Below are 27163 nucleotides of genomic sequence, written 5' to 3'. Positions count from 1 at the left end.
TTCTAATGTACCGGTAATGTCTACTCTAACGGTAATGTAAATGGCGAGTGTATCATTATAATGGCGCATGTAGCTCACTTGCCTGAAGAACAAGTGTGACATCACTTGACTGGCAGCGCCGGGTGAGGAGGAGTAGGGGTTCGGTGAGTTTACTTTACCTTCGTGGGAGTGTTGTACCACATTACTCAAACCACTGAAAGACGAGTCGAAAGCAAAGTTCAGGATTACAACTCGGCTGCAGTTGACAACATTCGCGGATATCCTTGCGGATTCCCAACTTTTTTCCCACCCCACCCCTGGTTGCGGCGTACTTTTACTTTCCTTGTATGAAGCGACTCTTTAGTGTGACTCGACTGGCCAGAAAATAATCCATATCTGGTCAAAGTATTCAACTGTCACAAAGCAGGACCCGTTCGCTATAAATATCCGGGATAAGCAGTGGAGGAGGTACGTGCATATGAAAACTAGCGGACTAGTCCTTAACAAATACAAAAACTCACGAATAATTAGCATATAAAGAACTTTTGCCATATCCCATGTTTTAACCCAGACTCTAACTAAAGCTTCAAATGAACCGGTGTTCCCTCGAAGTGTGGGGGGGGGGGGGGACTGAAGTATTGTGTTACTTTGAATAAACTGATAGGGACAATTACAAGCGTTCTAAACATGAACTTGTCTCCCAACTCCACTTCTTTCCTAATATAGTATAACATTGTTTGCAGTTAACATAACATATATTATATTGGAACAAATGGGCATTTTAAATAACATTGTGAAAAGATTGTCAATTCAAGCATTTTGACAGATTTTAGTGTTAAGTTCTTGAATGTCACTTGTATTAGCCTAATGTCTTACAATTTGTGCGGTATGTGTAAGTACTAAGTAAGTAGTACTTATGGTATGTGGTTGTCTTACCTAGCTACCTTAAGATGAATGCACAAAGTTGCTCTGGATAATGACCTTTGCTAACTGACTTAAATGTATAGGTAATGTAGTACGATAACCTTGAGGTAGGAAGCTAGGATACACAGTCATTATGTTCATAATCATGCATTGCTACATCAGACTCCAGGCCTCTGTAAATATGTTCCCTTTTCCAAGGTGACTGGGAGTGACAGGGGAGCAGTTTTTATCAGCTGTCCCCCATCAGGGTTTAAGAAGCAGGCCAGGCTTTCCACTGCAGTTTGGCCCACAAACCTTCAACTCCTCACTGACCAGCAGGAGGCTAGTTTAGTTGTGAAGCCAAACAACAGACAGAGTACTGGGGTGTATTTATTAAGCCGATTCTGTTGAAAAACCTTTTTTTTTATACTCCTAATGGAAAACGGTTTGCAACGTTTTGGACAAATTCAGGTAGGTCCTTCCCTGTTTTGTTCCGTTTGTTTCTTAAATGGTATACAGTTTCCGTTTCAAGAAAATTAAAGAACTGCAGGCCTATCTCCTTAAAACAGTGGTTTCAAAATGTTTTTGGGTCGTGATCCTCCACCTAAAGTTAGTAGTTATTTTTTACATGTAGACTACTATCGGAAGTTCAGTACAATGGCAGTGGTTCACAAATGTTTATTTTGACCCACATGAAGATTGTGGTGTTTTTTTTACATGACCCATCAAGCCTGTCCCAATTTACTCCCTACCCCTAGGCCCTAACCCTCTGATGTTTGCAGATCTGAATTGCCTCAGTAGGTATTGGCCTAAGCAATGTAGTGATGACGCCTCCACTATATTGATTAAATCTTACAGATCTGCAAACATTGAAGGGTAAGGGATGTTTTTAGCCGTGCTCTGGGCTTGGGACACAACCCACTAGTAGGAACCTACCCCACCCAACATTTTGAGAAAAAAAACCTATGCCTTAAGGTAGTTGGCTGAAGTGTTGTTGGACCTGGAAACAGCATTCTTAATGCATTTTTTTATTTTTATTAAAAACTTAACGGCATCTCTGGGCATTCCAGGCCATTAATTAAGCAACACAAGTTAGTTTCTGTTAGTCAAGGGCCCACTTTTCAGTGTTTATCCAACACATCAAGTTATTGGTGTTTACCAATAGTCTCTCATCTCAAATGTATTGTATAGATGCAGTGTTTTGATTTTGCTGGTAGGTCTGCCTTATGACTCAGCTAGTTGACCAATCAAACCATATTGACTAAACCTTGTCTTGTCTGTTTTTCATCCACCTTCTTGCAGACTTCCTTTTGAAAACGTCGCTGGGCACTTTTTTAGTTGTCTTTTTTTTGGGGTGGGGGGTCATTGGGATTCTATCGCGCCACCATGTCCACCTCCTATAAGAAGGAAGTAGTGAACTACAGGGACGTGGATGAGGATGAACTACTGAAGAAACTCTCAGAGGAAGAGCTACAGAGGCTGGAGGATGAGCTGGAGGAGTTAGATCCTGACGTAAGTCTAAAACTCTGATCTTCTTGGTGTGCGCGCGTGGTTATGCGTACATCTGGAGCTAGGAGTTCGATCCTGACGCAAATCTAAAACATTTATCTTTGTACAAGCTCAACAGAGATGGGAGATTCTCGGTAACAGGACAGTGCATTTAATCACGCTATCACGTTCAAAAGTCTAGGACTATGAAAAGATCCTTCAACCAAACATACAACCCACTATGAAGTAGACCGTGGAATAACACTTGGATATTAAGGTTTGCAGGTGTACCAGAGCCTTGGTTAAGAGTAGCTCACTATATAGGCATTAGGGTGCCATTTGAGAAACATGGGGAGAATCTCAATTGCGTCCTCTCGCCTCGCCTCCTCAAAACCCATTGGAGGAGATGGTCTGAGGGGTGGGACCTCTGGCTTTCTCGTTAATGGGTTTTAAGGAGGCGAGAAGCAAGGACTTGAGGAATTTGCAGGAACTTGAGATTCTCCCACAGACTAAGACTGACAAATGATACTCAAACCAATTTAGTCATGAGTACATCTTAGCTGGAAGCGTTGTTGGATGATGATGTAGCCCAAGTCTGTCAGATTGATTTCAGATTTCATAACTTTAATTTTTAAATGTTTTTAATATATATTTTTTTAATCCTTTGAAATTCTTATAGAGCATGAACATATTAACCTATCATATCACGTTCATATCATATATTAGCCTATATATCGTATCACTGTATATTCAATTCTAATATGCAGTTGTAGGTCTAAACAATACAGTGATCCTCAAACCATCTTCCAAAGCCAACTTCCCAGTGAAAGTCGAGAAAAACAGGGATTTCTCATAGTGTAGGCCTCACCTGTTATTTATAATATAATATATGTTAAGTTATAGGCCCATCAGATATGTATGATACTGTATAAGGCGGCGGTGCTTGACTTCATCTTTATCCGTAAGCAGTTTGTCTGTCGGTGTTGACACAAGCTGTAATAGGTTTATGATGAATGGCCGACGGCTCACAAAGTCTGGACACCTACAATACCAGGAGTGCCAGCCCAGGCTTAGATGACTGTGTGTGTGTGTGTGTGTGTGTGTGTGTGTGTGTGTGTGTGCATCTAGTGGTGCTAGTCCGTCTTTCCCTGACTTTTGACGATATCGTCCAGATCTCCCATAGAGCCATGTTAAAGAGTTAAACTGATATGTCAGGTATAAATACTGTGTCTTTAAGTGGCCAGTTCACTGTAGGTGCTGAAAGCTAAGATAAGATATTGGTCTGTCGCTATAATATGGACCTGGTTTAGCATTCTGCGGTCTAAGAATAGCTGTCTGGGAACTGCCTTTGTTATTTCTGTTAGTGTTATTTTAACACAGTTAGTGATTGTGTGTGTCCTTTCACTCTTATATTCGGGCTATACGTCACACTAGAAAGTGTGTTACTATCTCAATGTTTAATGTTTCGAGAGTGGGCGGAAATGTTGTATGTAAACAAGTGCAATCCCACCCATTGCTATCATTATTGGCCAATGACGATCCTTCCTTGTGGTTCGAATACCCTCTTACCTAGAGTAAGTGCAAACAATTGTTAGCATTATCGGCCAATGATAAATCCTTCCTGTCTTTAGAATGCCCTGTTGCCGGCCGGGATGAGGCAGAAGGATCAGACCAAGAAGGCGCCGACCGGAACCTTCCAGAGAGAGAACCTGGTAGCCCACCTGGAGAAGCAAGCCAAGGAACATCCTGACAAGGAGGACCTGGTTCCGTTCACTGGAGAGAAGAGAGGTATGACCGCAGGCCCCGGCAGGATAGAATACCACTATAGGCCTGTGCTTCACTGGAGAGAAGAGAGGTAGGAAGGACCCTGTTAGATCTGATCTGAGCATCATCTCCACTTGTGGTGGTGGAGCCATCCTCCTATTGTTTCCATGTAATCCTGTCAGATCTATGAACACAGAAGGGATATGGGCTAGCTTGGCTAGGGGAAGTGGCTGAAGGCCAACGTGGACTGTGGCCAGGGACATATAAGCAGTGATAATAACCTTTTGAGGTGAACCTTACTGCCCAGCGGGCCGAGATCCAAATATTTTCAGAACATTACAGCCATTTAAAGAAAGGCCTAAAGTCCTACATCCATCAGAACCAATCAGTGGTCTCAGACAATATCTAGTTCCAGGAAACTGGACCCCAGTCACAACCCAGTTTGTATGCTGGTTCATCTGTTCTTGCCTATATCTGGACATATCCAGCTACGAAACTGCCTGAGTTGAGTCTGCCTACCTATCAGACCAATTAAGATCTCAGACTGTCTGGTTCTGGGAAACTGGGCCTGCCGCAATTGAGTCCTCTAGTTCGTCCTTCTTTATATCTGGACATATCAAGGTAGAAATCAGGGCCTGGTGCCAGCTGACTCATCCCAGATCCACTCAAGTGTAGATGTAGCCTGCTGGGTATCAGCCTGCCTCTTTGTGTGTACGCCAGACAGCGTACAGTCTGGGGGGATCAGTTTCAGCGAGGTGAGGCCTGGAATCTCCAATCTTGATCACATAAGGAGTATTATTTGGGATGTGAGGTGATTTGTAGATCACTGATTCTGTGCAGACCGGCTGCAATGTAGCCGATCTCCAACACTCAAGCAAGCACTGTGTCTCAGCCAAGCCTGATAGATGACAGGTACCGACCAACCACGGAGACGAACATCCTGCTACATCCTGGCACCCAGCAGCTAGCCTGAAGGTGAGGTGACTTTCCAGTTGGAACATCTCCACTGGTTCCACAGACCCCAGAACAGATAATCCAGGCTACAGTCAAAGCCAGCAGGACAGACGGTGCTGTAACTGATCCTGGACCTGGAACTGATATGAGTAAGACCTCAGACCTCTGGGCATGTATTCATAAAGAGTCTCAGAGTAGGAGTGCTGAACTAGCATCAGTTTAGCCTTTTAGAGCCAAATGAATGTGATTACATGGACAGGGAGGAACCTGATCCTAGATCAGATACGGTAGACTGTGGCTTCGTCCCAATTCTTTTTTCCCCCCAAAGTCTGCACTTGCACACTTCCCGTTTATGGATTTATTCCCTCCAGTCAAATATTCGTTTTAGATCCATGACAGGGAGTGTGCAAGACAACTGCACAGTCTGCAAACTTTGGGAGAACGGCTTATATTTGGACCACACACACAGCCTGTCACTGCAGCCTTCCTCCCCCCCAGTGTTCGTTCACATAATCCTGTTCCGGTGTTCTGAGGTTTGGCCGGGGCGGCGTGACGTGGGGCGCTACATGTCAGACATGGCTGGGTATTCGCCCCCATCTGTCCCAACAGGCTGCCTGGCTTTTTTACAGCTCACTCTGAGTGACGATATGAGAAGCGCCCCATGATGTAAGATGATATTGCATATCAGCCTTGTATTTTCCATTATCAGTCGGTGTAACCTAGATGGAATTAAAATGGAAGTTTTCCTCACAGAATGTATGGTCATGTTCACTATGTAATGGTAGTTGGCTACTGGTGATTGGGTAATGATCGGTCTATTTTAGTATCGAGGCATTGATTTTTCTGCTTTCCTGCAGTCAAATTGACCAATTTAAAGCATTTCATTAGAAACGAGCTAGTTCTAGTTCCAGCGAGCTAGTTCAAATTCAATCAATCAAATGTATTTTATAAAACCCCTTTTTACATCAACAGTTGTCACAAAGTGCTTTACAGATAACCCAGCCTAAAACCACAAAGAGCAAACAATGCAGATTCCGAAGCACGGTGACTAGGGAAAAAGTACCTAGAAAGGCCGGAACTAGGAAGACGCCTAGAGAGGAACCAGACTCCTAGATGTGCCCGGTCCTTCTTCTGGCTGTGCCGGGTGGAGATGAATAGTGGCATGTGTTGTATTAATGATTGTCCCCTATCTTCCAGGTAAAGTCTTTATACCTAAGGATATGGTGGACCCCATCATGGAGAATGTATCTCTGGAGCCAGAGCTGGAGGAGGCACTGGCCAACGCCAGCGACGCTGAGATCTGCGACATTGCCGGTAGAAAAACCATGCACCTTCACGTACACACTCCCCTTTACAGACGGACGTAAACAGATCCCTTTGTGCCATCTTTCCCCGCTATCGCCGTTCCTCTTTTATTTTCAGTCTATTCACCAACTTCAGCTAATATAATCGAAATCCGCGCTAACTAAACAGTCACTTTAGAACGGTCACTGACACTCAATCAACTTCGCTGTTCAGTCCTCCGTCAGTAACTTCCTCCTTTTCTCTAACTCTCTTCTATCTCTTCTAGTGACCCCACCCTTCTCCTTCTCCCCCCCCATACGCTGCCATCGTCATCACCCCTTCCGTGACTGCTGTTGGACACCATGGTTGCCCTCTCTCTGGGCCTTATGACAAGCAGCCGCGGTATTTGCCAGCCCACACACTAGCTAGGGCCGCGACGATACCAGTACCCGTTAGTATCGTGGCAAGGAAGTAAAACACGAAGCGAATTTAGCTTCTTTAGGAAAACGGCTCTAATGCGGGAAACAAACATCATTATGTTGTCATCCAGAGTCACATTCATTTAATTTCCAAACTGAAGCACACAATATTTGACATACAGCAGGTTTTTATTAAAGGACCAAAGAGTTTGGTCTGCTGTTTGGTCTTTCATTTTTTCCTCGGGTACTGCTGGTTCATATACTGCTATCGTCCCGGCCCTAACACTAGCTGCACATTTATCTTGACTGCATTTCTCTCCGCTTCCCTAAGTGTTAGTGCTAATCGGTGACTAGTTGTTTGTTTGCCAGCGTTTTGTTTTGGTCCTCCCAGACATTTCCAATGGTTTGTAATTAATCCACAGCCTCCTCATGGTGAGTTTCCAACTGACTCTTCACGGCTGCTTAAAATGGACGGCTCGTTCTCCATTGTTTATCTCAAAGAAAACAAACTGTTCTCACACTCTATCATTCTGACAGATGAAAATAATACACTGGCTCTTTTCTTTTGTTGCTTCTCTGCCGAACTGCCCTCTTTTCACTCCCCTTTGTTAATTTCTGCTCCAAGTCATCTACGGTGGTTCAGAAAGCACATTTTATTTGAGTTTTCCCATCAAACTGGACACAAGATAAAACTACTACTTCTAATAATAATACATTTGATTTAAAGCGCTTTTCAAAAACCCAAGGACCATGAACAGTAAAAGAGAGGGGGGAGCAAAGCTAAAACTAAGGTTCAAATTAAAGCTAAAACCGTGATCTTTGCGATAATCAAAAACATGTTGATTAGTCAAGCATGTTCCTGCAGTTCATAGGGACCGTTGTAACTGTGGCAGCAGAGGACACCCAAGCCAGGGAGAATGTCTGCATTGTGTGACGTCTGCAACAGTGACATGTGCTATTTAAACAATGTATTTAATAATGACTTGCAAACGCTGGCATCGACGCACGTGTTGTTCTTTTGTATGTCTGGCTATGACAGGGATGACTATCTACTGCTGTGTGTGAAATGTTTTGCGAGCCGATTGTTTGGCTTGGAAGTTTGCGAGGTTTGAACGAGGCAGCTCTCAAGGCCCACTTGTGGGTGTCCTGTCTGCTGTCTTAGTTCAGCATATGATGTTTACTTGGCTAAGGAGAGCGTTGGCACTCACACCCACGTCAACTCTTCTGTGTTTATCCCTCAGTGTTCACGTCATTTGACACAATGTACTCTCGCGCTCTCTCTCTCTCTTCTCTCCCCCTCTCTCTCTCTCTCTCTCTCTCTCTTCTCTCCCCCCTCGCTCTCTCTTTCTCTCTCTCTTCTCTCCGCCCTCTCTCTCTCTTTCTCTCTTCTCTCCCCCCTCTCTCTCTCTTCTGTCCCCCTCTCTCTCTCTTTCTCCTCTCCCCCCTCTCTCTCTCTTTCTCCTCTCCCCCATCTCTCTCTCTTTCTCCTCTCCCCCTCTCTCTCTCTTTCTCTTTCTCCTCTCCCCCTCTCTCTCTCTTTCTCTCTTCTCTCCCCCTCTCTCTCTCTTCTCTCCCTCTTCTCTTTCTCTCTTCCTCTCTCTCTCTTTCTCTCTTCTCTCCCCCTCTCTCTCTCTTTCTCTCTTCTCTCCCCCTCTCTCTCTCTCTTCTCTCTCTTCTCTCCCCTCTCTCTCTCTTTCTCTCTTCTCTCCCCCTCTCTCTCTCTCTCTTTCTCTCTCTTTCTCTTCTCTCCCCCCCTCTCTCTCTTTCTCTCTCTTTCTCTTCTCTCCCCCTCTCTCTCTCTTTCTCTCTTTCTCCTCTCCCCTCTCTCTCCCCATCTCCCCTCTCTCTTTCTCTCTTCTCTCCCTCTCTCTCCCCCATCTCCCCTCTCTCTCCCCATCTCCCCTCTCTCTCCCCATCTCCCCTCTCTCTCCCCCATCTCCCCTCTCTCTCCCCTCTCTTTCTCTCTTCTCTCCCCATCTCTTCTCTCCCCTCTCTCTCCCCATCTCCTCTCTCTCTCTTCTCTCCTCTCTCTCTCTTCTCTCCCCCTCTCTCTCTCTCTCTTCTCTCCCCCCTCTCTCTCTCTCTCTTCTCTTCCCCCTCTCTCTCTCTCTCTTCTCTTCCCCCTCTCTCTCTCTCTCTTCTCTTCCCCCTCTCTCTCTCTCTCTCTCCCCCATCTCCTCTCTCTTCTCTCCCCCATCTCCTCTCTCTTCTCTCCCCCCATCTCCTCTCTCTTCTCTCCCCCATCTCCTCTCTCTTCTCTCCCCCCATCTCCTCTCTCTTCTCTCCCCCCATCTCCTCTCTCTTCTCTCCCCCATCTCCTCTCTCTCTCTCTCCCCCATCTCCTCTCTCTCTCTCCCCTCTCTCTCTCCCTCTCTCTCTCCCCATCTCTCTCTCTCCCCTCTCTCTCTCCCCCTCTCCCCCTCTCCCCTCTCTCCCCTCTCCCCTCTCCCCTCTCTCCCCTCTCTCTCTCCCCCATCTCCCCTCTCTCTCTCCCCCATCTCACCTCTCTCTCTCCCCCCATCTCCCTCTCTCTCTCCCCCATCTCCCTCTCTCTCTCCCCCATCTCCCTCTCTCTCTCCCCTCTCTCCCCTCTCTCTCCCCTTTTGTTTCTAACTACTTTTTTATATTTCTGTCTCCCTCCTTCTCTCACTTAATGTTTCTTTCCCGTTCTCTCTCCTTCTGTCCATCTCTCCATCTCTTCTCTTCCCTCCCTCCCTCCAGCCATTCTGGGAATGCACACTCTGATGAGTAACCAGCAGTACTACGAGGCTTTGGCCAGCAGCAATATAGTCAACAAACAAGGCCTTAACAGTAAGTGTACCGTGTGTGTGTGTGTATGTGTGTCCCTCCTGTCTGTGCCAAAGCTCTCGGCATCGTTTTTAACAATGATTCCTCTGTTTATCCTTTCATGTATTGTACTTATTCGGGTTTTGCTTTTCAAGTGGATTTGAGAAAGAGTGGCACCAACGGCGTGTTTCCAACGGCGTGTTTCCAACGGCGTGTTTCCAACGGCGTGTTTCCAACGGCGTGTTTCAGACAGTTCACAGAAGTTAAAAATAAAACATGAATTGGAACCAACATCAAAGGTCCAAAGAGAACTGGACAAAATGTTCCTGTTTACAACTGAAGACCTTTACAATCCTCCGTTGCACCATTTCTGGCGTTAAATAATATAATTGAAAAACGTGTTGATTTAGCCAAACAAACTAAGTGCAGCAAATATTTATTAACTTTCGACATTGAACATCGAGTGCATTTGTTATTACTGATTTACATTATATGCTGTGCATTCGGAAAGTATTCAGACCCCTTGACTTTTTCCTCCGTTTGCTACTTTACAGCCGTATTCTAAAATGGATTAAATAGTTTTCCCCCCCTCATCAATCTATACACACTACCCCATAATGACAAAGAAAAAACATTTTTTTCCAAAGTTTTGCAAATGTATTTTATTTTATTTTATCGGAAATATCACATTTACATAATTATTCAGACCCTTTACTCAGTACTTTGTTTAAGCACCTTTGGCAGTGATTACAGCCTCAAGTCTTCTTGGGTATGACACAACAAGCTTGGCATACCTGTATTTGGGGAGTTTCTTCCATTCTTCTCTGCAGATCCTCTCCAGCTCTGTCAGGTTGGATGGGGAGCGTTGCTGCACGGCTAGTTTCAGGTCTCTCCAGAGATGTTAGATCGGGTTCAAGTCTGGGTTCTGGCTGGGCCACTCAAGGACATTCAGAGACTTATCCCGAAGCCACTCCTGCGTTGTCTTGGCTGTGTGCTTAGGTTCGTTGTCCAGTTGGAAGGTGACCCTTGGCCCCAGTCGGCGCTCTGGAGTTGGTTTTCATCAAGGATTTCTCTGTACTTTACTCCGTTCATCTTTCCCTCGATCCTCACTCATCTCCTAGTCCCTGCTACTGAAAAACATCCCCACAGCATGATGCTGCCACCACCATGCTTCACCGTAGGGATTGTGCCAGGTTTCCTCCAGACGTGATGCTTAGCATTCAGGCCAAAGACCAGATCATTTTGTTTCTCATGGTCTGAGTCCTTTAGGTGGATTTTGGCAAACTCCAAACGGGCTTTCATGTTCCTGTTACTGAGGAATAGCTTCTGTCTGGCCACTCTACCATAAAGGCATGATTGGTGGAGTGCTGCAGAGATGGTTGTCCTTCTGGAAGATTCTCCCATCTCTTCAGAGGAGCTCTGACGGAGTGACCATCGGGTTCTTGACCACCTCGTTTGTCCGGGCTGACAGATCTATGAAGAGTCTTGGTGGTTCCAAACTGTGTTCTTGGGGACATTCAATGATGCAGATTTGTTTTGGTACCCTTCCCCAGATCTGTGCCTTGACACAATCCTATCTCGGAGCTCTACGGACAATTCCTTTGACCTCATGACTTGGTTTTTGCTCTGACATGCACTGTCAACTGTGGGACCATATATAGACAGGTGTGTGCCTTTCCAAATCATGTCCCAATCACTTGAATTTACCACAGGTGGACTCCAATCAAGTTGTAGAAACATGTCAAGGAGGATCAATGGAAACACGATGCACCTGAGCTCAGTTTAGAGTCTAATAGCAAAGGGTCTGACTTACGTAAATAAGTTATTTCTGTTTTTTATTTGTAATACATTGGGGAAAAAAATGTTTTCACTTTGTCATTATGAGTATTGTGTGTAGATTGATGAGGATTAAAAAAATATGTATCCATTTTAGAATAAGGCTGTAATGTAACTAAATGTGGAAGATGTCAAGGGATCTGAATACTTTCCGAATGCGCTGTACGTATTGATAATAACATATTTCTGTTGTCTGTGTTTTCCAGTGTACTTAGTATAAGCCTGTGTTTTCCAGTGTACTTAGTATAAGCCTGTGTTTTCCAGTGTACTTAGTATAAGCCTGTGTTTTCCTATAGGTGTTGTCCAGTGTACTCAGTATAAGCCTGTGTTTTCCTATAGGTGTTGTCCAGTGTACTCATTTACATTTAAGTCATTTAGCAGACGCTCTTATCCAGAGCGACTTACAAATTGGTGCATTCACCTTATGAGATCCAGTGGAACAGTCACTTTACAATAGTGCATCTAAATATACGCTCTAACACAGATCAGATCTATACGCTCTAACACAGATCAGATCAGTTATATATGCTCTAACACAGATCAGACCAGTATATATATATATATATATATATATATATATATATATATATATACGCTCTAACACAGTATAAGCCTGTGTTTTCCTATAGGTGTTGTCCAGTGTACTCAGTATAAGCCTGTGTTTTCCTATAGGTGTTGTCCAGTGTACTCAGTATAAGCCTGTGTTTTCCTATAGGTCTTGTCCAGTGTACTCAGTATAAGCCTGTGTTTTCCTATAGGTGTTGTCCAGTGTACTCAGTATAAGCCTGTGTTTTCCTATAGGTCTTGTCCAGTGTACTCAGTATAAGCTTGTGTTTTCCTATAGGTGTTATCCAGTGTACTCAGTATAAGCCTGTGCCTGATGAGCAGCCCAACTCTACTGACGTGGAGGAGACGCTGTTGAGAATGCAGAGGAACGACCCTGACCTGCTGGAGGTCAACCTCAACAACATCAAGGTGCTACATTACGTTGATTCACACACACAGTTAAAAAGATGTATACGATGTCATTATGTTCTCCTTCTATACCTTTTCTATTTCCTTTTTTCACCCTTTAGTCATTTAGCAGACGCTCTTATCCAGAGCGATTTACAGTAGTTAGTGCATACATTTTCATATTTAAAAAAATTTAATACTGGTTCCCCGTGTGAATCGAACCCACAACCCTGGCATTGCAAGTGCCGTGCTCTACCAACCCGAGCCACACAGGACCCACAAAGGAGAGACACGTATTTTCATAGTACCACACTATTCTCAGTCTGACTTCAAGAGGTCAGGGCAAACCTCCACTCTGGAGTCCGCGTTACAGTGCCTTGCGAAAGTATTCGGCCCCCTTGAACTTTGCGACCTTTTGCCACATTTCAGGCTACAAACATAAAGATATATAAACTGTATTTTTTGTGAAGAATCAACAACAAGTGGGACACAATCATGAAGTGGAACGACATTTATTGGATATTTCAAACTTTTTTTAACAAATCAAAAACTGAAAAATTGGGCGTGCAGTATTATTCAGCCCCTTTACTTTCAGTGCAGCAAACTCTCTCCAGAAGTTCAGTGAGGATCTCTGAATGATCCAATGTTGACCAAAATGACTAATGATGATAAATACAATCCACCTGTGTGTAATCAAGTCTCCGTATAAATGCACCTGCACTGTGATAGTCTCAGAGGTCTGTTAAAAGCTCAGAGAGCATCATGAAGAACAAGGAACACACCAGGCAGGTCCGAGATACTGTTGTGAAGAAGTTTAAAGCCGGATTTGGATACAAAAAGATTTCCCAAGCTTTAAACATGCCAAGGAGCACTGTGCAAGCGATAATATTGAAATGGAAGGAGTATCAGACCACTGCAAATCTACCAAGACCTGGCCGTCCCTCTAAACTTTCAGCTCATACAAGGAGAAGACTGATCAGAGATGCAGCCAAAAGGCCCATGATCACTCTGGATGAATTGCAGAGATCTACAGCTGAGGTGGGACACTCTGTCCATAGGACAATTTGTCGTATATTGCACAAATCTGGCCTTTATGGAAGAGTGGCAAGAAGAAAGCCATTTCTTAAAGATATCCATAAAAAGTATCGGTTAAAGTTTGCCACAAGCCACCTGGGAGACACACGAAACATGTGGAAGAACGTGCTCTGGTCAGATGAAACCAAAATTGAACTTTTTGGCAAAAATGCTAAACGTTATGTTTGGCGTATAAGTAACACAGCTCATCACCCTGAACACACCATCCCCACTGTCAAACATGGTGGTGGCAGCATCATGGTTTGGGCCTGCTTTTCTTCAGCAGGGACAGGGAAGATGGTTAAAATTGATGGGAAGATGGATGGAGCCAAATACAGGACCATTCTGGAAGAACCTGATGGAGTCTGCAAAATACCTGAGACTGGGACGGAGATTTGTCTTCCAACAAGACAATGATCCAAAACATAAAGCAAAATCTACAATGGAATGGTTCAAAAATAAACATATCCAGGTGTTAGAATGGCCAAGTCAAAGTCCAGACCTGAATCCAATCGAGAATCTGTGGAAAGAACTGAAAACTGCTGTTCACAAATGCTCTCCATCCAACCTCACTGAGTTCGAGCTGTTTTGCAAGGAGGAATGTGAAAACATTTCAGTCTCTCGATGTGCAAAACTGATAGAGACATACCCCAAGCGACTTACAGCTGTAATCGCAGCAAAAGGTGGCGCTACACAGTATTAACTTAAGGGGGCTGAGTAATTTTGCACGCCCAATTTTTCAGTTTTTGATTTGTTAAAAAAGTTTGAAATATCCAAAAAATGTCGTTCCACTTCATGATTGTGTCCCACTTGTTGTTGATTCTTCACAAAAAAATACAGTTTTATATCTTTATGTTTGAAGCCTGAAATGTGGCAAAAGGTCGCAAAGTGCAAGGGGGCCGAATACTTTCGCAAGGCACTGTATATTTAGGTTATTCTCCAGTCTTTTTCAAATGCATTAGTCGTCCGTCCGATTTTAAAACGGTCGTCGGTGTGTGTGGCTTTATTGTGTTCCAGAACATTCCAGTGAAGACACTGAAGGCTTTTGCAGATTCCCTGATCGAGAACACTGTAGTGGAACGCTTCAGCATGGTGGGAACCAGGAGTAATAATCCCGTAGCCTTGGTGAGTATTGCTGTTTTACCAAATCACCTGCACAAATGATTGTAGCAGTTACATCAGACAATGTGAATGTACACGTCTCCACGTCTTAATTAAAAAGGCATATCAATCTGGAAATTCAATTTAAAAAACGACCTGTGGCCTGGTCAAAAATGCAGTACCAGTCAAAAGTTTGGACACACCTACTCATTCAAGGGTTTTTCTTTATTTTTGCTATTTTCTACGTTGTAGAATAATATTGAAGACATCAAAACTATGAAATAACACAAATGGAATCATGTAGTTACCAAACAAGTGCAACACAAATCCAAATACATTTTATATTCTTCAAAGTAGCCTTTTGCCTTGATGACAGCTTTGCACACTGGCTGCTCTTCCTTCACTCTGCGGTCTAACTCATCCCAAACCATCTCAATTGGGTTGAGGTTGGGTGATTGTGGAGACCAGGTCATCTGATGCAGCACCCCATCACTCTCCTTCTTGGTCAAATAGCCCTTACACAGCCTGGAGGGGTGTTGGGTCATTGTGCTGTTGAAAAACATGATAGTCCCACCAAGCGCAAACCAGATGGGACGGCGTATCGCCGCAGAATGCTGTGGTAGCCATGCTGGTTAGGTGTGCCTTGAATTCTAAATAAATCACTGACAGTGTCACAACCGAAGCCCCATCACACCACCTCCTCCATTCTTCATGGTGGGAACCACACATGTGGAGATCATCCGTTCACCTACTCTGCGTCTCATAAAGACGCAGAGTATTTGACTCATCGGACCAAAGGACAGATTTCCACCGGTCTAATGTCCATTGCTCATTTTTCTTGGCCCAAGCAAGTCTCGTCTTCTTATTGGTGTCCTTTAGTAGGGGTTTATTTGCAGCAATTTGATCATGAAGGTCTGATTCATGCAGTCTCCTCTGAACAGTTGATGTTGAGATGTGTCTGTTACTTGAACTCTGAAGTATTTATTTGGGCTGCAATTTCTGGGCTGGTAACTCTAATGAACTTATCCTCTGCAGGAGAGGTAACTCTAGGTCTTCCTTTCCTGTAGCGGTCCTCATGAGAGCAAGTTGAGAGGATGCCAAGCGTGCACAAAGCTGTCATCAAGGCAAAGGGTGGCTACTTTGAAGAATCTCAAATCTAACATGTATTTAGATTTGTTTAACACTTTTTAAGTTACTACATGATTCATGTGTTTTTTTCGTTGTTTTGATGTCTTCACTATTCTACAATGTAGAAAATAGTAACAATAAAGAAAAACCCTTGAATGAGTGGTTGTGTAACTTTTGACTGGTACTGTATGTAACCGGTGTGAAATGCCTAGCTAGTTAGCGGGGTGCGCGCTAATAGCGTTTCAATCTGTGACGTCACCCGCTCTGAGACCTTGAAGTAGTTGTTTCCCTTGCTCTGCAAGGGCCACGGCTTTTGTGGAGTGATGGGTAACGATGCCTCGTGGGAGGCTGTTGTTGACGTGTGCAGAGGGTCTCTGGTTCGAGCCCAGGTAGGGGAGAGGAGAGGGAACGAAGGAACACTGTTACATGTATATAGGGAAAATGGTGCCATTTCAGACACAGACATGCCTGTAATTATAGCCCATATAAATATACTGTCCCCGTTTGCTGTGTCTCTGTGCCTCAGGCCCTGGCAGATATGCTGAAGGTGAACACCACACTGAAGAGTCTAAACATAGAATCCAACTTCATCACAGGGACAGGTATCCTGGCTCTCATTGCCTCACTGCAGTCCAACACAACCCTGCAGGAACTCAAGATCGACAACCAGGTACAATGAAATACAGCACAATCGTTATTGGAGACCTGGGTAAAGCCAAAATGTCCCATGTATTTCTCAATGATGCTTTACGATGCCAAATGTCAAATACATGTCGACAATCCTTCCTCCGAAAGGACCGTTCTCTGGAAAACATTTTGTGAAAATCCCAAAGAAATCGTGGTCTTTTTTTGTTGTCGTCCTGGTTTCGTGAGGAATCGCCTGTGTTTTGCCGTCACGGTACCCAGCCCGACCAGTTACAATAAGACGTCACGAGGACCACTTGAGTCTACTGTTTCAACAGGGTCAGATTGTAAAAAGCAAATCATTAAATTCATTCATTGTGGTGTGATATTTCTGCCAGTGGAACACTTAGTAGCCGTTATTCCTTCCCAGTGGGGAAAAACTGGCTGAAAAGGACATCACTGCAACCTGCTTAATCAGATTGCAGCCAAAACGGGTTGAAATCTGGTTGTTGCAACGACCTAATTTCAACCAGTTTTGCCCACGCCGGTCTACTTCTTGCCAGTGAATAATTTTTCCTAACATAAACTATGCTGAATCTCTTTGATTCCGGAATGTTTTATATTTATACACTTTACTAACAACATCACCTTTCATTTTATCCATTGTGCCGAATCGCGGATGAACAATACCCAGTGGTCAAGCTGGTTGAAATGACGACCAGAAATGGCATCATTGTAACCGGTTATTTCAAACAGGACATTGGGAAATCATCTAGGTTCACTGGTTTACACAACGTAATGTCTGGTTTTAAATTGGTTTGTAATGGCGTCATTTCAACCAGTTTTACCCGCTGGGTGATTCCTTCTATGTCCACCCCCCCACCAATTATTTAAGCTGCTCATCTGACAATGCAGACAGGCTCAATCAAACGCTCAATTTGGAAAGGAAATAAATACTATTTGAACCCAGGTCTGATTCCCCTGCCTCCAGAGCCAGCCGCTCGGTAACAAGGTGGAGATGGAGATAGCCAGCATGCTGGAGAAGAACACCACGTTGTTGAAGTTTGGCTACCACTTTACCCAGCAGGGCCCCAGGCTGAGGGGCTCCAACGCCATGATGAACAACAATGACCTGGGTGAGATGACAGTTCTGCTAATGCTAACAACCTGGCTGAGATTGAGGTTCAAAGACTCACTCACAAACAATGGATTAAAATATCTCTTTTGTACTCACTGTTTCTCTCCCATCGTTACTCACAATCTTAGAGAGGTTCAGACACCCACCCACCTCTCACTCCATTTTCCAAAACAACGTTGAACTAATGAAACCTGCTACAGAAGGTGCAGAGCATGCGTCGGCTGTAACTAGACCTTGTCATCCATCTTAATTCGCCATCACTGTTTTATGTAACTAAATAATGGGAGGAGCCAAGCCAATCACAGCACTCGGCTGTTTGGATCCCTTCCTGGATGATGACCTCACTAGAACTAAAGTGGTGTTCCAGTGAAACACTCCCAGACTTCCCAGTGTGATCCCTCACAACAGCTGAGACATCACTCGAGACATGGGACTGCATCCCAAATGGCACACTATTCCCTTTATAGTTCACTAACCCGTACAATAGGGCTCTGGTCAAAATTAGTGCACTACATGGGGAATAGGATGCCATTTTGGATGTGCCCTCAAATTAGTCTATTCGGGGACTTGGGTTGTTGCCGAACACATTCGGGGCCGTCTGATTGGTCCAGAAACCCATGGGTTGGGCTATTGAAAATTCACCATTGGCATTGATGATCTGATTGGTTAGAGATGATCCAATCGATGATGCCTTTGTTTAGTACAACATCCCTCGTGCCCCTCGACACCACAAAACGACTTCGGTGACGGCAGTCTCAGAATAAAGTCTTGCAGCGGAAGATCTTAGTGCGAGTCATCGGGCTAAATGTTTTGGGTCCAAAACACATGATCAAAGACTGTAAAAAAAAAATTAAAAAAAATTAAAGAGATGGTCTTGTACTAATCTCTTGGAACTAAATGATTGACCTAGTTTGCACACAAACATCAATGTGTCATCGTGGTTGTTTTACATAACGATGACATTTTCTCTTGAACACGGCATGGTACCAGTTCTATCTACTTCCAAAGATGTGCAAGAGGCGCTCTCGTCTTGGTTGACGTCTATATGATCATAGCACTTTTTCTCTTCCAGAGTGAGTGAAAGAGAATGCATGTCAGATCTGTCAACTGTCACTCACTGTTTGTGTGTAAGTGTGTGCGTGTGCTTCACTCATATTGCTCGTGTGTCTATGTTTGTTTGTTTGTTTGTTTTTATGTGTTTACCACTGTTGTGTTGCAGCTCGGGTAATCCGATCTGATCATCACTCGGACAATTCCTTTACCCTCACTCTGTCCGTGCCGGAACTGGAGAGGGCATTTGGTAAAAAAGTACAAGCCGAAACTCACCAAACCCAAGACCAAGAAAGTAAAGACAGCAGTTGTATCGTCCTACCTCTTCAACCTGACGCTTCTTTTCCTTGAGTTCTACCCACGACTCCCTGCGTGGTGCCTTCCATTCCTCCTCGTCATCTCTTCTCTTCCCGACAGTGGCAGATCTTTCTTCAGTAGTTCTTAAGTGGGTCTTTTACAGAAGGGGACTGCTTGCTTAAGGGCTCTTTACAGTTCAAGCTTCTATTTTCTTCTTAACCGTCTCTTTCAAACGTTTGGAACAGTTTTTTTCCCCCTGCTTTCTTTACCTGTTCCCAAATCTTTCAAACTGTTTTTCTAAACTTTTCCTTCATTGCCATTCCTTTTGAGTCAAGTATTTGTTGTGTTTGAATAAAACCTGATTTTACCTGAAGCTGCCTATGTGTTTTAATAGTTGGACTAATTTCAATTTCTTCTTCTCTGACCACAGTAAGAAAGAGAAGGCTTGAAGGAGGTCCCATCTTCCCCAAGTGTCGGACAAGTGTGTAGCGCCGTGCCAGGCGGCAGCACTGCCCGGGCCCGCCCAGCCCCGTATTCAGCCAGACGCACTCCAACAGAAATCCCATCAACCCCTGCTTCCGAAACCCGAACCTCGACCCCTCCGCGATGACAGAAATCTTTCCAATTCGAATGTCAGGGGCTTTGGCAAATCTTGTTCCTAATGTGGAATGGAGTTGATCTACTATTGTAAAAAAAAAAGGTTTTCCCTTCACAGATTTCTACTGATATCGGTTTAGATATCTTCAGTAATAATAATAATATCTGGTAATTGTGACATAGAAGCAGCCCACATACAGAAAATATTTATTTTGTTGTTATTTTGTTTACTGGAGATTAACTTGTTGTGGTTGAAGATGTTACACCCATAATGTATATTGTACCACATGCCAAGGGCAGCAGATAGCCTAACGGTTAAGAGTGAAAGGTCGCCGGTTCAAATCCCCGAGCCGACTAGGTGGAAAAAAATCTGACGGAGGTGCCCTTGAGCAAGGCATTTAACCCTAATTGCTCCTGTAAGTCACTCTGGATAAGAGCGTCTGCTAAATGACTCAAATGTAAATAACTTAACTTGCTTATGATGTTAATACCACATTACGGATTTCAGCATTTCGCAACCACATAACTTAATGTTTTAAGACAAGTTGTTAAGTCTGCACTTTGTGCTGTCTGTAAGCAAAGGCACATAACGGTACATGGAAGTTATGTTCAGAGGAATTGTTAAAGATTAAAAACATTTGGGGTGTAAGTTGTTTGTCAAAGTTGACCCCATAGAGACAACCACTAAAAGCTGGTCCTAGATCAGTTTGTCCGCTATGGTGTAAATTCTGTAGTATTACTGATCTCTAGTCAGTTTAAGTCTTCTCGGTCAAACCTTACACAGAGTGTAACTGACAGTTAGACTTACAGGTTATGTCGTTGTCTTTTGTTTGAATTGTTTATGTGTCCGCTGTGCGGGGGAAATGATAATACAAGCGGAACTACGTAGCTAATACTGTTGTAACGGGGATCCTTATTGTAGCAACACACCTTTGGAGGGAAGGCAATCCTGCGCTGCGTTAGCTAAGTTTTCATGTCATCGGGTGTAGTTCATAATGGTTGAAGAGTGTATGTTAGGATGAAGTGTGAATTCATGCCAGGAATAATAAGTGTGAAGTTTAATTTCCTCCCTTCTGTAATAAGCAGCCAATGAGGTATTTGTTCCTTTATTCATGTGTTAATCTGAACCTGTTATAACGCCGGTTAAACTGTTATGTATGTAAGCACTTCAGAGTTATACCAAGCTAATAAGTCACTCGTAAGATAAGGTCGTAAGAGTGTGCTTAACTGTATTTTTCATTTACTTTATAGTTCTCACGGAAGGTGATAATTCTGACTAAAACTACAGAATAAAGCCGCCAGTTAAAATCAAGGAACGGTTGTGCTCGTGGTTACTGAAGGGAGCTACAGTGAGAACTCAATGCTCTTCACGAGCAAGAGAGAAAGAAGAATCTCATCCAGCTGTAAAACATCTACAAGATTCCCAAATCCTGGTAGACCTTGTCATCTGCCAGATAAGAGTTTTGCACCTACCTGCAAACTAAGAAGAAAATCTCCACATAAGGAAGCATCGTGAGGCAACATAAGGTCAAGACTAACAGGAAAGTCAGACACGCAAGTACAAGTCAAGGTGTTTGAAGGTGGTCCTAGCCTTCTGAACAGCTAATAAGAGACTTTAAGATCACAATTCGTAAGGACTGGAGATAGTTGTCTATTTCATAAAGACTCTGGTATTATGCATTTGCTCTTTCTATCTTAATGTATCGCTGGTATGTGTATTACTGAAAAATATTATTTGATACTTACTAAATATATATATATATAGTCACAAACATTAAGGGTCAGCGTACACCTATTAATTCTATTTTCACCTGTAAGTTAATAGTGTAATTGTTTGGTAAGGTGTTTGTTCAAGCCTTTGTTTCAAGCATTATACATGTTTATACCACGTACTGAGGTATAAATTACAGTGAATTAGAGTATAAATTACCTACTCACTTATCCAAACCTTAGCTAGAATTGATTTGACTTGATTTAGAATGTCAGAAAGAGGTAGTTTCACTAAAGGTGATAGAGATGGGGTGGGTCAAGTTGAGCAGCTGCAGCAACACCTCGCAAACTTCGAGCCTTCATCAGAACAAACAGAGCAGCAGGAAGAGGTAGCACAACAAGAGCCACGAAAAGGTGAGAGGGTCCGCAGGTTAACTGAAAAGGGCAGAGAACTGCGCGACGAAAGGTGGAGACAGCTCGAACAACGTTTCAGGGTCAGCTATGAGAAGTGGAAGGCTCTGGTAAAGGAAGCAAAACTGTCACTGACAGGTTGTTGCTCTGAAGACCTACTAGAAGACCTCTTAAACAAGATTAGCCATACCTCTACAGAGCTAAACCGTGTCTATGTAAATTTGCGTCAAATCGACATTCCCGACAACGATATACGACGCAGAGTTGATACTTGTGAAGCAGTTACAATGTCTATTATCAAGACTGTAAGGTGTCATTTAAAAGGCAGGGAAGAAGGTCAAAGTAACCAGATAGAGTTGCACTGGAAGGACAGCAATTCCTTGTGCATGTCCGAACTCTCACATAAGTCAAGTCCCAACTATCAGCCCTCAAGTGCTTCCTCCCAGTCTCAAAACAACTCAAAGGTCAACTCCAGATGCTCAAGCGTGTCATCTGTCAAGAGACAAGAGGCTGCGGCGGAAGTTGCTGCTAACCAAGCAGCTTTAGAAGTAATGGTTAAGCAAGAACGCCAACTAGAAGAGCTTCAGCGACTCGAAGATGAAGATAAGAAGAGGACAGCGGAGCAAGAAGCTGAGGCTGTGAAACGCAGCTTAGAAGAAGCTAGGCTGCGAGTCAAGTTAGAGGTAGAAAATGCTGCCAGACGAAGGACACTAGAAGACAAGCGTAGAGAGTTAGAGCACCTAGAAGTGCTCAAGAAACTAAATGCTGCCAAGGCGCGAATGCAAGTGTATGAGCAAGATGAAAACTCAGAGGACGAGAAGAGAGAACTACTCTCTAACTGCAAGTATGTGAAAGAAGTCATGCACAGAAGTGGCTCATTTCACAGTCTCTCACCACAACATGTTGTGACAAGCACACAGCAAGAAGATGGCACCAAGACCATGTTCAGGTTACTAGCGGAAGCAATCAGTGAAAGCCGCCTCCCCATACCAGAACCAGTAACATTCAATGGAGAGCCTCTCTCGTACACTGACTGGAAGGTCTCTTTTCAGACTCTGATAGACAGGAAGAACATACCAACAACTGAGAAGATATATTACTTAAGAAAATATGTCGGTGGGCCTGCCAAGAAAGCCATCGAAAGTTACTTTATGTTAGGAACAGAATCAGCCTACCATGCTGCTTGGACCATTCTTGAAGAAAGGTACGGAAACAAATTCTTCATCGCCAAGTCTTTCAGAGATAAGCTCAATGCATGGCCTACGATAGGATCCAAGGACAGTCTTGAACTTAGAGACCTTGTAGACTTTCTTCGCAGCTGTGAAGCTGCTATGTCTCAGAATAAGGGCCTGGAGGTGCTTAATGACTGTAATGAAAACCAAAAGATCCTCGCTAAACTTCCAGATTGGCTAACTTCAAGATGGAATAGAAAGGTCACAGACATCTTAGAAGAAACGGAGATCTTTCCTAGCTTCAGTCAGTTTGTGAAGTTTCTCACAAGAGAAGCCAAGATTGCTTGCAATCCTGTAACATCCCTTCATGCTTTGAAACCAAGTGAAGATGGGAAACTTAAGACGCCAAGGATTCAAAACCCCGGAGCAAGGGTATTAGCAACTAACTCTGATGAGAAAGATACTGTTACTAGTTGTGTCTTCTGTGAGAAGTCAGGTCACAGTCTCCACAAATGCTGGAAGTTCATGGATAAGCCCACCGCAGAGCGACAGAAGTTTGTTCAAGAGAATAAATTGTGCTTTGGCTGTTTAAGGCCTGGCCATCGATCGAAAGATTGTGATAACAGGAACACCTGCGACACGTGTCAGAGGAGGCATCCATCCTGCCTGCACGAAGATCGTACTAAAGAAAGGTTAAGGGATAGGAAGACCTCACAAGATAAGGGGACAAGAGCGTCAAGTGAGGCCATATCTAACAGAGTCGTAAGGGACATTAACACTCACACCTCCACAATCATTCCAGTATGGGTGTCAACCACAAGTGAGCCAGATCGTGAAGTTCTTGTGTATGCACTTCTTGACACCCAGAGCGACACCACTTTTATCCTTGAAGAGACAACAAAGGCTCTCAATACAAGGAAGGAGCCAGTCCAACTGAAACTCTCTACAATGGCTTCAAGAAATACCACTGTGCCCTGCCAGAAGCTGTCTGGTTTGCAGGTTAGAGGGTTTTACTTGGAGAAGAAAATCCCTCTGCCAACGACCTACTCGAGAGAGTTTATTCCTGCAAACAGAGATCATATTCCTACTCCAGAGACTGCAAGAGCATGGTCTCATCTTGAACACATTGCAGAGGAGATTGCTCCTCAACAGAGCTGTGATGTCGGTCTCTTAATTGGCTACAACTGCTCCCAGGCTCTCCTTCCAAGAGAAATTGTGTCTGGTAAGGGAAATCAGCCTTTTGCTCAGAGAACAGATCTTGGCTGGAGCATAGTCGGCTATGGAAATCCATGTATCGACTATGGCGACCCTATTGGAGTGAGTCATCGGGTTATCGTTAGACAGGTGATGCCAAGCCTTCAATCTTCTTCCAACCTCACAAATCAAGTACACTATGTTTGTAGAACACATGCAAGAGAGGTAATCACAACACTGGACATTATCAAGACGCTTGAATCTGACTTCAACGAGAGACCTGCAGAAGAGGACCTCATATCTCAAGAGGATATCCGGTTCCTGAAGAAAATGAAAGAGGGCATCAGACGTAAGGACAATGGACATTATGAGATGCCGCTGCCGTTTAAGGAAGAAAGACCCAATCTGCCGAACAATAAAACATGTGCAGTTCACCGACTCAAGTGCCTGGAAAGGAGCCTAAGGAGAGACAAGCAGTACTACAAGGACTACACAGCATTCATGGAAGAGACTATAGCTTGTGGAGATGCTGAGAAGGTCTCTAAAGAGGAAATTAACAAGCATCCAGCATGGTATATCCCGCACCATGGAGTTTATCACCCACAAAAGCCTGGGAAGATACGAGTCGTCTTTGACTGCTCAGCTAAGTTTCGAGAGACGTCCTTGAATGATCATCTCCTTACCGGTCCAGAGTTGACAAACACATTGCTGGGCATCCTTTGTCGTTTTCGTAAGGGTCCAGTTGCAATCATGTGTGACGTAGAGTGCATGTTCCACCAGTTTCATGTGAAAGCAGAAGACCAAGATTATCTACGGTTCCTTTGGTGGGAGAACGGAGATCTAGAGTCTCAACCCTCAGCGTATCGTATGAAGGTCCACTTGTTCGGCGCAGCTTCATCTCCTGGTTGCGCCAACTATGGTCTCAAACATCTTGCTGCCGAAGGACGAGGAAGCTTCAGCGAGAAGTCTATCCAGTTCATAGAAAGGAACTTTTATGTTGATGATGGGTTGACGAGCGTATCGTCTGAAGCTGAAGCGGCCCAGCTGGGGAAAGAAGCAAGAGAGCTTTGCAGCATCGGCAAACTTCGGTTGCACAAGTTTATCTCTAACAGCAAGGAAGTTATAGCCACAATTCCCAAGGAAGAACGTGCCAAGGGTGCCAAAGACCTGGATATGGCTCTGGGTGAACCACACATGGAGAGAGCGCTTGGTGTACTGTGGTGTGTCGCATCAGACGAGTTCCAGTTTAGAGTAGTTGTCAAGGAACGCCCACTCACAAGAAGAGGAGTGTTGTCTACAGTAGCCTCTGTATATGATCCGCTTGGGTTTGTGGCACCCTTTGTCCTGGTGGGGAAGCAGATCTTGCAGCGGATGTGTCGTGACAGAATCGACTGGGATGACCCCCTTCCAGATGACCTACGTTCCCAGTGGGAATTCTGGCTCCAAGGTCTACAAAACTTGTCTGAAGTAAGGATCCAACGAAGCTACTTGCCATCAAGTTTCAAGGAGGTGCAGAGTTATGAGCTCCATCACTTCTCCGACGCTAGTACCTCAGGTTATGGAGAGTGCTCATACCTCAGAACAATCAGCACCGCAGGAGAAGTTCATTGCTCCCTAGTTATGGCAAAGTCGAGAGTCGCCCCTTCCAAGGTTACGACCATACCACGACTGGAACTTTCAGCAGCGGTGGTAGCTGTTCGAACAAGTGACATGCTCAAAAAGGAGTTAGAGATACAAGGTCTACAGGAATACTTCTGGACAGAGTCGAAGGTAGTTCTTGGCTACATCAACAATGAAGCCAGAAGATTCCACGTCTTTGTAGCTAACCGTATTCAACGCATTAAACCTCCAACACAGACAGAAATGGAGTAAAGACTGAAGAAACGCAAGGATTAATGACATTGTCATTTTGCAAGATGATACTGCACCACGCAACCAGTGGAAATTGGCAAAGGTTACAGAAGTGTACCCGGGACAGGATGGCCGGGTGAGAAGATTCAAGTTACTGATCAGCGACTCAACCGAAGATGAGAGAGGTAAACGCATCACCAAACCCACCTGTCTGGAGAGGCCCATCCATAAGACAGTCACCCTCCTGGAAGCCGATCAAGAAACCTGCAGACCCCTTTCACAGAAATCACTGGTGATTGGTGGGAGTGTAACTGACAGTTAGACTTACAGGTTATGTCGTTGTCTTTTGTTTGAATTGTTTATGTGTCCGCTGTGCGGGGAAATGATAATACAAGCGGAACTACGTAGCTAATACTGTTGTAACGGGGATCCTTATTGTAGCAACACACCTTTGGAGGGAAGGCAATCCTGCGCTGCGTTAGCTAAGTTTTCATGTCATCGGGTGTAGTTCATAATGGTTGAAGAGTGTATGTTAGGATGAAGTGTGAATTCATGCCAGGAATAATAAGTGTGAAGTTTAATTTCCTCCCTTCTGTAATAAGCAGCCAATGAGGTATTTGTTCCTTTATTCATGTGTTAATCTGAACCTGTTATAACGCCGGTTAAACTGTTATGTATGTAAGCACTTCAGAGTTATACCAAGCTAATAAGTCACTCGTAAGATAAGGTCGTAAGAGTGTGCTTAACTGTATTTTTCATTTACTTTATAGTTCTCACGGAAGGTGATAATTCTGACTAAAACTACAGAATAAAGCCGCCAGTTAAAATCAAGGAACGGTTGTGCTCGTGGTTACTGAAGGGAGCTACACAGAGAGAGGTTGCTACAAAGCGTTGGTTCTAGATCAGTTTCGTGACGAAGTCGATATCTACTTAAGACTGACCAGGTGAAAGCTATGATCCTTTGTTGATGTCACTTGTTAAATCCACTTCAAATCAGTGTAGATGAAGGGGAGGAGACCGGTTAAAGAAGGATTTTGAAGTCTTGAGACAATTGAGACATGGATTGTGTATGTGTCATTCAGAGGGTGAATGAGCAAGACAACAGATTTAAGTGCCTTTGAACTGGGTATGGTAGTAGGTGCCAGGTGCACCGGGTTGAGTGTGTCAAGAACTGCAACGCTGCTGTTATTTTCATGCTCAACAGTCCCTTGTGTATCAGGAATGGTCCAACACCCAAAGGACTTCAAACCAACTTGACACAACTGTGGGAAGCATTGGAGTCAACATAGGCCAGCGTCCCTGTGGAACACTTTCGACACCTTGTAGAGTCTGTGCCCCGACGAATTGAGACTGGTCTGAGGGCGAAAGGAGGGGTCAAACTCATAAGGTGTCCCTAATGTTTTGTACACTCAGTGAATACTTGTTTTGTTCACCTGTGTGTTGGTCAC

At 44.1% G+C, this 27163-nt stretch overlaps 1 protein-coding gene across 8 annotated transcripts; it reads left to right on the top strand.

Annotated features, from left to right (window-relative positions):
- Positions 1–26546, top strand: LOC118361857 (tropomodulin-1-like). 8 transcript variants are annotated; one of them, XM_052486665.1, is made up of 12 exons: positions 1–447; positions 1102–1353; positions 2185–2394; positions 4002–4158; positions 6286–6402; positions 9513–9602; positions 12259–12389; positions 14460–14567; positions 16198–16341; positions 17287–17431; positions 18653–18778; positions 19211–26546. In XM_052486665.1, the coding sequence occupies exons 3-12, from the start codon at positions 2269–2271 to the stop codon at positions 19267–19269; spliced, it is 1203 nt and encodes a 400-aa protein (XP_052342625.1). In that variant the 5' UTR covers positions 1–447; positions 1102–1353; positions 2185–2268; the 3' UTR covers positions 19270–26546. The 8 variants fall into 8 exon arrangements, 6 of the variants coding, with proteins under 6 accessions (XP_052342625.1, XP_052342626.1, XP_052342627.1 ...); XR_008086327.1 differs by lacking the exon at positions 1–447 and having other exon boundaries at positions 601–1353; positions 19211–20471; positions 26486–26546; XM_052486666.1 differs by lacking the exon at positions 1102–1353.
- The last annotated feature ends 617 nt before the right edge of the window (positions 26547–27163 follow it).

Source organism: Oncorhynchus keta, chromosome 29 (assembly GCF_023373465.1).
Source record: "Oncorhynchus keta strain PuntledgeMale-10-30-2019 chromosome 29, Oket_V2, whole genome shotgun sequence".
Taxonomy (NCBI): Eukaryota; Metazoa; Chordata; class Actinopteri; order Salmoniformes; family Salmonidae; genus Oncorhynchus; species Oncorhynchus keta.
Note: the sequence above shows the minus strand (reverse complement) of the source record. Positions and strands in the feature narration are given on the sequence as shown.